The sequence below is a fragment of the Myotis brandtii genome, unplaced genomic scaffold (genome assembly GCF_000412655.1).
Source record: "Myotis brandtii unplaced genomic scaffold, ASM41265v1 scaffold4, whole genome shotgun sequence".
Lineage (NCBI taxonomy): Eukaryota > Metazoa > Chordata > Mammalia > Chiroptera > Vespertilionidae > Myotis > Myotis brandtii.
Genome location: NW_005365371.1, coordinates 3,200,488 through 3,211,766, shown reverse-complemented (window position 1 = coordinate 3,211,766; position 11,279 = coordinate 3,200,488). Strand labels below are relative to the sequence as shown.

Here is an 11,279-nt window from a genome sequence, read left to right as displayed (position 1 = left end):
GGCGGCTCTGACGGGCACCGACCCCGGAGCGGCGGTCAGAAAGAGAATTTCGTTCGGCTGGACTTCATCCGCGGGCGCTTTATTAGGCGGTGCCTGCGAAAAAGCACAGCCTCCTTACCCAGGCCTGGCTAACTAGGAAAAAATTTAAAAAAAAGTAAAGGAAGCAAAAACCAAGGGAGAGATCTGGGTGGATGCGAAGCCGGGTAGAGCGTGGGATCTAGCGCGTCGAAGAGGGTGGCGCGGGTTGGTGACGGACGTGCAAAAAGCGGCAGGGTCGGTGATTTAATTAAAAAGTCAGGCCTGGCACCGCCGAGGAGCGAGTCTCTGTGTTTGGCTCGGCCAGTTTAAATGGAAGTCCTTTTTTTTTTTTTTTTTGGGGATTCCAGTTACGGGATTAGGTGAAGCTCACTCTCTGCCAGCTCTTTCCGGGGACTGCCGTTTGGGGCGTCTTTGAAAAGCACCTGACGAGTGGATGCAGAGGTGTCACTTTCCCCGGGACAGGACTTTTTTTCTTTTTTTTCTTTTGTTGTGGTTTACCTGCAGAGCTTGTAGTAAAAAAAAAAACAAAAACAAAACAAAAAACGTCTTGGTTTCAGTGATTGCCACAAGTCAGAACCCAGGATAGTATGAATGAAGTAACATCAGAAATGATCGGCCTCAAGTCTTGTCTTAGTAAACCCTAAAGAAATGAGAAATCTTTTTAGCTAAGGCCAAGCAAAAATAAATATAATAACGACTGTTTATGGCGTGCTTACTACCTTCCTGACACTGGACTAAGCATTTAATATGTGTAAACTCGGTTTAGCCTCATAATCACCCTGTGAGATATGTTTTTAATGACAGAGAGCACGGAATCCAGAGCCACACTCAGTTGAAATCCTGCTTTTTACCACTTAATAGCCATGTGATTGTGGGCAAATGACTTCTCGGTGCCTCATCTGTAAAAAGGTGATGATAATAGGCTTATCTGCCTTAGAGGGTTGATGTAAATATTAAATGAGTCAAGAGGCATATGTAAACTGCTTAGGACAGTATCTGGTACACAGATAGCTCTATATTTACTCTCTCTACATACATATACATATATATTATATGTAGTTATTCCCATTTTACGAAACCTGGGGTGTAGAGAAATTAAATAACTTGTCCAAATTCCTAGAAGTAAGTGTTGGAGCAAGGATTTTGTTCTTGCTCTAGAGACGTAAGCTATAGATATTTATAGGAAGTGTTAAACAGATATTTTCATAACCAGGACATTATTTTAAGTTTCTAGGGGTTTTGTATGTGTTTTGTTTGGTGATTACCATGGTCAAGTGAAGAAAACAGGGATAATGATGTTTGAAGGTAGAAATGAAGTGCTGTGTAGATAGTTAAAACAACTTGATCTCTTTTTTTCTCCTCCAGGAACACACTGTTAGGTCTACTCCAAGAGCATTGTGTCAGGTGCCTTTTTTTTGTTTTAGTGAGAATTTTAGTGAGAGAGAGAGAGATCTATTTTAAACAATGGTTATGCTTCATGAGTATTTAATTTTATCAGGTCTGCAGGGGTTTTAGATTCTAATTTTTGTTTTGTGTGTGTGTGTGTGTGTGTGTGTTTTTAAAATATGGAACGCTTCACGAATTTGCGTGTCATCCTTGCGCAGGGCCATGCTAATCTTCTCTGTATCGTTCCAATTTTAGTATATGTGCTGCCGAATCGAGCGCTCTAATTTTTGTTTTATTTTAATTTGTGGTTCTACCTTGATTATATAAATATTCATATAGAATATTTACCAAGGTTAACAATAGCTGGCCTCATTGTGGCTCAGTTTCTTTAATTTGAAAATGAGTATTATAATACTTATTTCATAGAAATGTGAAATTAAATGAATATATGTCAAAACAATGCCTATTAGTACTCAGTTCATACTATTACTGTTAGTACCATATATGTGGTACTAGTGTTACGGAAGAAACTTTTTTATAAAAGTAGCTCATCATAATGTATTTTTTTCTTCTTATACCTATCCTATCTGCTCCTTGAGTAGGAGAAAGCCATTCTCTTCTTTTAGATTGGAATAATCCTCTTTGTCATAGTAGCTCATTTAACTGGAGGATTTAGATCAAATTTTTAAACATAATTTTATAGTTGATATGTTTTACTACTTTTAATTTTTAGTTCTGTTTATACTCTATACTGCTTTATTTTAAAACTAGAGGGCTGATGCATGAAATTCATGCAAGAGTAGGTCTTCCTTCCCCCAGCTGCTGGCACTGGCTTCCCTCTGGCACCTGGGAACCAGGCTTACCTCTGGCCGCTGGCAGGCACCCAGGACGCATGCTTCCCTTCGGCTGCCGGCTGGAAGGACGTCCAGTCTAATTAGCATATTATGCTTTTATCATTATAGATTAATTGGGTTAATCAAAATTATACCCTGCCCCCCCCCTTTATTTTTTAATGGTCCTCAGACCAAATTCATTTTTGTGTGTGTACTCTCAAGACACTGAGATTTTAGATTTCTGGTGAAAAATAGCACCTTATCTTGTTAAAGTGTTTCAAAAGAAGTGTCTATTTCTTTCTGCTCACTGAGAATTTAACATGCTCATTTAACATGTACCTGATGTTCATTAAACCTTTTCAGTTTTTGAGTGTCTAACTTTGATGAACTCTTTTGTAGTTGAAGGATTAATCTCCAGAAGATAACGAAGTAATTTGGGCAAATATGAATTATTTTATATGAATATTTATTTGAATGTGATTAAGAGTCTTAAAGATTGCTGATGGATGAGGTAATCTATCATCTGTACTAATAAAAGGGTAATATGCTAATTAGACTGGACGTCTTCTGGATGACATTCTGGATGTTCTTCCTGACAAAGCCAGGCTCAGGCAAAGCTGCCCGCCCGGGGTCCTGGGCGCCCATGGCTGGCCCGGGTCCCAGGTACCTGTGGCCGGCCAGAGGAGGGAAATCTGGGTCCTGAGTGCGGGGGCCGAAGCAGAGGCAGTTAGGGGCAATCAGGCCAGCAGGGAGCAGTTAGGGGCAATCAGGTCACCAGGGGAGCAGTTAGGGGAGATCAGGCAGGCAGGGGAGCATTAAGGGGCCATCAGGCAGGCAGGGGAGCAGTTAAGGGCGATCAGGCAGGCAGGCAGAGGGATTATGGGCGATTAGGCTGGCAGGCAGGTGAGTGGTTAGAAGCCAGCGGTCCCAGATTGCGAAAGGGATGTGCGACTGCCGGTTTAAGACTGTTCCCTGTGGCAGTCGGACATCCCTTGAAGGGTCCCGGATTGGAGAGGGTGCAGGCCATGCTGAGGGATGACCCCCCCTTCGCCCACACATGAATTACGTGCATCAGGCCTCTAGTAATACATAAAAAAGGACCCCTATAAGTTTCCTTTTTTTTTTTTTCAGATAGACTGTTTAGAGCAGTATTTTGGGGGAAAATTCCTGAGGTTAATTAATTTTGTGAAATTTTTTTAAGTTGTTGACCATGTTCAATTTCTTTGGTTTATTTGCTCTATTTTCAGTCATCAGAATTAATATTGGAAGTTGGGACTGTGGAGAAATTGTTTGGATATTTCTTTAATGAACATTTTTGGCTTCTAGTAACCTTTTAAAAAATAATTGAAGTATAATTGGCATACAATATTGTATTAGTTTTAGGTGTTCAACATAGTGATTCAACATTTATATACCTTTTGTTGTGATCACCACAATAAGTGTATTAACCATCTACACTGTGAATAGTTTTAAAGATATTGACTCTATTCCCAGTTCTAGTAACCTCCTTTTTAAAAATATATATATATACATATATATATATTTTTTATTATTGATTTCAGAGAGGAAGGGAGAGGGAGAGAGCGATAGAAATGTCAGTGATGAGAGAGAATCATTGATCGGCTGCCTCCTACATGCCCCACACTAGGGATCAAGCACGCAACCTGGGCATGTGCCCTGACCGGGAAGCTAACCTATACCTCCTGGTTTGTAGGTTGTCGCTCAACCACTGAGCTGCACCAGTCACACCAGCTGGGCAGTAACTTCCTTTTAACAGAGGTAAATGGGAATCTGGAGAAAATATTGTTTCCTGATCTTCGCATTGTTCTGTTGTGGTGTTACAGCCATGTGAGGCTTGTGGAATTACCTTGGGGCACTTTGAAAGTGTTTTGGAAAATAAGAGCAGTATAGAAAGGAAAATAAGGTAACTTTGCTAGAGGAACAGAAACCAATATTTAATTTTGTATTTGCTATTTACATGTCTGTTTCCATCAATAATTTTAAACTTACTGAGAACAGGAGTCATCTATTACTTTTGTTTGTTTCTGTTAAGGCATAGTCTGCCACCTATATTTATTGAACATAGTATATGCTTAATAAATATTTGCTGAATTGAGATGAACTTATACATTTAGTCTTTTAACGGAATGATTTATTTTTTGACTGCCTGTGGTTTTATTGAAAGTTGGTCATCTTTTACAGAGGCAGAGCTGCCTCAAACTGATTGTCAAACTGCAGTGGGAAGGCCAGAGAGGGTTGGGGGGCAGAAGGGAGGAGAGTAAGAGATCAACCGAAGGACTTGTATGCATGCATAGAGGCCTTAATTATTAATAAGCCAAGATCTGTGTTTTTTTTTTAAAAAAAAAAGTAAAACCAACATGCTTCTGGCATGAAAGTTATGGAATGAAATCAGGGGTTTCCATTCATGTGCAATGTTGTTAAAACTTATTTCAAAAAATTAAATAAATAAAATAAATAAAAAATAAAAAAAAGAAAGTTGGTCATCTTTAAAAACTGGAGATTTCTGTGATTATGAAAAGAAGTATTAGTAATTTTTATACTAGTAAACAGGCTTTCACTTATTTACCTTTATCAGGAAAAGTAATAGTATGGATAACAGAAATCTTCGTTAATTGGTAGGTCTGCTTCGGGCTATTTTTTTTATTATTAAACTTTTTTTAATGTTGACATTATTGCAGGAGTCCCCTCCCCCCATCCCCTTCCTTGGCCTTTACCAAATTATTGTCTGTGTCCATGGAGTATGCATATATGTTCTTTAGCTATTTCCTTCACCTTCTTTATTCAGTCACTACCATCCACCTCTCCTTGGGCACCAGCCGTATGTTTCATGTATTCTTGCTTCTGGTTCCATTTTGTTCATCAGTTTATTTTGTTCATTAGATTACACATATTAGTGAGATAATATGGTTTTTGTTTTTCTCTGACTGGCTTATTTCACTTAGCATAATGCTCTCCAGGTCCATCCATGCTGTCACAAAGGGTAAGACTTCCTTTTTTTTACAGACTTTTAGTATTCCATTATGTAAATATACCACAGCTTTTTTTATCCACTCATCTGCTGATGGGCACTTGGACTGTTTCCAGATCTTGGCTATTGTAAATAGCCAAGTTCATATGCTATGAACATAGGAGTGCATATATTCTTTCTGATTGTTTTTTGGGGGTATTTTTAGGATATATTCTCAAAAGTGGGATTGGTGGGCCAAAAGGCAGTTCCATTTTTACTTTTTGAGGAAACTCCATACTGTTTTCCACAATGGCTACACCAGTCTGCATTCCAGACAGCAGGGCAGAAGGTTTTCCTTTTCACCACATCCTCACCAGCACTTATTGTTTGTTGGTTTATTGATAGTAGCCATTCTGGCAGGTGTGAATTGATATCTCATTGTAGATTTGATTTGCATCTCTCTGATAATTAGTGACCGTGAGCATTTTTTCATATGTCTCTTGGCCATCTGTATGTCCTGTTAGGAGAAGTGTCTAATCAGGTCCTTTGTCCATTTTTTAAAAATATATATTTTTATTAGAGGCCCGGTGCACAGATTTGTGCACTAGTGGGGTCTCATGGCCTGGCCTGCACCCTCTCGCAATCCAGGACCCCTCAGGGGATGTCAAAGAACCAGTTTCAGTCTGATCCCCGCAGGCCAGGCTGAGGGACCCCACCAGTGCACGAATCTGTGCACTGGGCCTCTAGTATGCATATAAGATCTTTGGTTAATCTCTTCCTGCCCTTTTCCCTCCCCCCTTCCCTCTGAGATTCATCAGTCTGTTCCACATTTCCATGCCTGTGTGTTGAGCATCTGCCCCCTAGTGGTCAGTGCGCATCATAGCTACCGGTTAAACAGTCATAGGCTTTTATATATATAGATTGATTTCAGAGAGGAAGGGAGAGGGAGAGAGAGATAGAAACATCAATGATGAGAGAGAATCATTGATCGGCTGCCTCCTGCACGCCCCATACTGGGGATCGAGCCCGCAACCTGGGCATGTGCCCTTGACCGGAATTGAACCCGGGACCCTTCAGTCCGCAGGCCGACACTCTCTCCATTGAGCCAAACCAGCTAGGTCCTTTGTCCATTTTTTTAAAAATATATTTTATTGATTTTTTACAGAGAGGAAGGGAGAGAGAGAGTTAGAAACATGGATGAGAGAGAAACATCGATCAGCTGCCTCCGCACATCTCCTCCTGGGGATGTATGTGCCCGCAACCCAGGTACATGCCCTTGACCAGAATCGAACCTGGGACCTTTCAGTCCGCAGGCTGACGCTCTATCCACTGAGCCAAACCGGTTTCGGCTCTTTGTCCATTTTTAAATTGGATTGTTTGGCTTCCTAATGTTGAGTTGTATAAGTTTCCAACAAAATCTTTTTTCAGTGGTCCAAGTGCATTGGCTGATTTGAGTTTTTATCTTCTTGTCATTATTACCCTCTTATGAAAGTGCTTTCAAAGTAGAAAAGAAGTTAGGGATATGGAAATCTACAGCGGTTCTCGACCTGTGGGTTGCGACCATCGGAAAACACATATAGCATATCAGATATTTACATTATGATTCATAGCAGTAGCAAAATTACAGTTATGAAGTAGCAACGAAAATAATTTTATGGTTGGGGGTCACCACAACATGAGGAACTGTATTAAAGGGTCACGGCATTAGGAAGGTTGAGAACCACTGAATTAGAAAATGAGACTGAGTAATTGAGTCAGTAAGTTAAAATGAAAGTAAATAATCATTGCATTTCCTCTATCACAGACGATATCATCAAATTGAATCGAAAGGAAGGAAAGAAGCAGAATTTTCCACGACTAAATAGAAGACTCCAGCAAAGTGGTGCCCGACAATTCAGGATGAGAGTACGATGGGGAATCCAACAGAATTCTGGTAAGTTTTGCAAGTTAGAATAAAGAGCTCTTATTTATGGGTTCATAGTATACTATTTTTGGTACATACTTAAAACATGGAGGAAATAGATCAGTACCCTTTGGGGTTTGTATTTACTCTCAAGTTTTTGTTTCATTTTAAAATCTGGTAAAAAATTTGTTACTTTAAATTTTTTCTAAACCTCAATATACAAATAGTCTAAAGTATATTTTAATTATAAATTATGACCATGATATGTAAAGGACCTTACATATCATGAGGTCTTCATCTTAGATGTTCCTTTAACAGTCTATCTTACGGATGACTATATAACTCTAACTTAAATATATTCAGTGAAAGAGCATACCACCTCATAAGACAACTTCTTTTGTTATTGGAGATAGCTGTTTACTAGAAAATTCTCTTGACTTGATTTAAATCATGCCCTACCTGTTAATTTTACAGAGGAATAAGGGAAGCGTACTTCCTTTTCTATATGAAAACCTTTTAAATATATGGAGACTACTATTCTGCATAGAAAATGACTTCTTGACTCTTTATTTTATTATCTGGGACCTTTAAGATTTGTTGAATTCTCCAAAGGTGACACCCAGAATTGATTGCTTTAGATGTGATCTAAGTGATCTTGGAACTCTACATATATAGTTATTTTTGGTAATCGGGAAGCTTATTTTTGTATAACCATCTTGTTCCAAAATGGATTTAAGGTAGTAACTGAACACTTAATTATATATGACTAGTTAACATTCTTAGCTGTTATATCAGCGTTTTAGAATGAACCTTTATTCAAAATTTTATAACTCTAGATCTTTTTTATACATATGAAAAAATGTTTGGTAAACTAGCTTCTAAATTAATTTTTTATCCTATATGTTGAAAAACATAAGAAATAATATCCAGTAGGTCAAACATAATTAGTTCTATGATTAACAGTTAACATGCCAACATATCCTCAAAATATATATATATTTTAAATAGGGTCTGTAGCTAAGATTAGACCCTGCAAAGAAATGTATTCTTTAATAATTTCTTGAACAGCTGAACCCAAGTGAGTACATTTCATGACAGATATTTAGGTATAACAAATGAATATTTAATTCCAGTGATTTATATTTAAAGATTTTAAAAATAAATATTACATAGTATACCATGTTTTATATATAATTTGTTTTATAATTTTAGAGTTCATAGAAGCCAGAAATATATTCATTGTGCTAACTATATGTTAAAGACCTGATAAACACTTTGAATTGACCAGGTTCTCAGGGTATACAAAAGTGCAGTCTTTTACTTAAGGAATTTCTGGTACCAGAGATTGAATAGAAAACACAGCATTGAGAAATGTTATAAGAAAAAAATTTTTACATAGGACTTTAGGTAGGGAGGTTGGTCTAAGAAGATCAGTGGTGATTTAATAGATGAGGTGAAATAGGATCTGGTCCATAAAGGATCAGAAAAGGTTTTACTTTTGTTGTTCTTGTTGTTGTTAATCTTCATCTGAGGATATTTTCCCACTTATTTTTAGGGAGAGTGGAAGGGACGGGAGAGACAGAGAGAGAGGAACATCAATTGGTTGCCTCCAGCATGCACCCCAACCAGGGCTGGGGATCAAGGTACGTGCCCTTGACCGAAATTGAACCCGGGACAGTCTACGGACTGATTGCTCTATCTACTGAGCCAAACCGTCTAGGGCAAGAAAAGGTTTTACTTTTAACTGGAGGTTATGATCTGAGTCTAGAGATAAATGATATATAGGTGCAGCTTAGAATCTTACAAGATTAAATTTGTGCTTGTATGTTCTCCACTTACATGTGACAGGGCCTAAAATAGAACAGCTGCTGCTGTCACTGAATGTGCAGAGAAATATGGGATTGTCTTAAGCTCTCGTTAGCAAAAGTTCAGATTTCCACATTGTAATGTCAGTGAGGTAAGAGCACAAGTAGGACAGAGAGCTCATGGCATATACTTAATAAATTATTTTTGATGGATGAATAAATGAATGAGTAAAGTCTCTTTAATTGTGCCCAAAATATAATTTAGTCACTCAATAAATATTGGTACCAACAATCTAAATATCCTAAATATCCTGGGTTATAGGTAGCAACAGTTCTCAAAGTATTGTTATGGACCCTGGGGAATTCCAAGACTTGAGGGGTCCTCAGGTCAAAACTAGTTTTGTAATAATACTAAGACATTACTGTAATTACTTTTACTCTTACTCTCATAAATGTATAGTAGACTTTTCTGGGATCTACATGACATGTGATAATTTTTTTAAAAAAAATAAGTTATTCTACATGTAATGGGCTTATTGTTTTAATGAAATAATAGTTTTTAAATATCTTAGTTTTCATTTCTAATATAGTAAGTATCAGTAAACATAAACCCACAGAACAAAAACTCTTTAGAGTCTTCAGTAGTTTTTAAGAGCATAAAGAGGTCCTGAGACCAAAAGTTTGAGAAAGCTATTTCTTTTAGAGGTACGAGAGACGGGAATATTTGTATGTTGCTTCAGAAAGGAGTCAGTAATATGATTGCATACACCGAGCTGTGATATGATATTTCCCAGAAAACCTCTCATATCTTCATGTAAGTGATCAGACTCCAGAAATTATTGAGGCACATAGATGTGTGTGAAAGAAATTCACGAAGGGATTAAGCTCAGAATTCAAAGGAAAGATGAAAAATTCTGCCTGTAGTTCTAATTATTCTCAACCTTATTTGAACCAGTGGAGCTTTATAAAGTAGACCAATGTTCTGGCTACACTCCATTTCTACTGAATCAGAATCTGCAGAAGTAGGGCCTAGGGATTTTTTAAAGTTCCATATGTGGTTCTGATGCATAGCTAGTCTTAAACTGTTACTGTAGCATAACTGGAAATGTGAAAGGATCTTCATAGAGGTACTAATTGAAGTATTGAGAATGAAGGTGCTCTGGAAAGACAGAAGAGAACGTTCTAGAGCAGTGGTTCTCAACCTTCTGGCCCTTTAAATACAGTTCCTCATGTTGTGACCCAACCATAAAATTATTTTTGTTGCTACTTCATAACTGTAATGTTGCTACTGTTATGAATCGTAATGTAAATATCTGATATGCAGGATGGTCTTAGGTGACCCCTGTGAAAGGGTCGTTCGACCGCCAAAGGGGTCGTGAACCACAGGGTGAGAACCGCTGTTCTAGAGGGACTAATAGATAAAAACTTAGAAAAGACTATTGCATTAGATCAGCGGTTCTCAACCTGTGGGTCACAACCCCTTTGGGGGTTGAACTACCCTTTCACAGGGGTCGCCTAAGACCATCGGAAAACACATATATAATTACATATTGTTTTTGTGATTAATCACTATGCTTTAATTATGTTCAGTTTGTAACAATGAAAATATATCCTGCATATCAGATATTTACATTACGATTCATAACAGTAGCAAAATTATAGTTATGAAGTAGCAACGAAAATAATTTTATGGTTGGGGGTCACCACAACATGAGGAACTGTATTAAAGGGTCATGGCATTAGGAAGGTTGAGAACCACTGCATTAAATGATGTCTTTAGTACTTCTTCATTGTGCTTTTCAGAACATAAGGCAGTTACAGAGAGTAAGAAGGGAGAGAATTAGGGCAGTATATATAGGTCTTTATGAAACACTAGTGGCCCAGTGCATGGATTCATGCATATTGAAAGGAAATTAATTAGAAGAAAGATTTGTGCAGTAATAAATTATGTCAAAATAGTATTTATAATATCTAGACTAATAAAAGAGAAAGATGCTAATTGACCGTACCTTCGCTATGCCCCCAAGCCATGCCCACCAGCCAATCAGAGTGACTGTATGCAAATTAACGCAACCAAGATGGCGCCGGCAGCCACGGAGCTGAAGCAAGCAGGAGGCTTGGTTGCCCGGGCGATGGAGGAAGCCAAGCTTCCCCCCTGCTCTGAGCCGGCTGTGGCCTCCGCTCATGGCAACAAAGTTCCAATTATAGAAGACAAATAAATCCCAGATACCTGCTTCCAGACAGCCTCCACTGGGAGCTTGGGTGGCTGGGGGCCGTGGCTAGCCTGCAAACAGCCATCGGCCCCTCACCCAGGATGGCCACACTCTCATGGGGTGAGGGTCCCC

At 38.5% G+C, this 11,279-nt stretch overlaps 1 protein-coding gene across 1 annotated transcript in view; it reads left to right on the top strand.

Moving 5' to 3' along the window:
• Nucleotides 1–11,279, top strand: part of FYTTD1 (forty-two-three domain containing 1) — a 43,757-nt gene that overhangs the window by 809 nt on the left and 31,669 nt on the right. Inside the window, exon 2 of the mRNA XM_005873144.2 lies at nt 7,031–7,159. Within this exon, the coding sequence (XP_005873206.1) occupies nt 7,031–7,159 (129 nt within the window). The remainder of the gene's footprint in view (nt 1–7,030; nt 7,160–11,279) is intronic.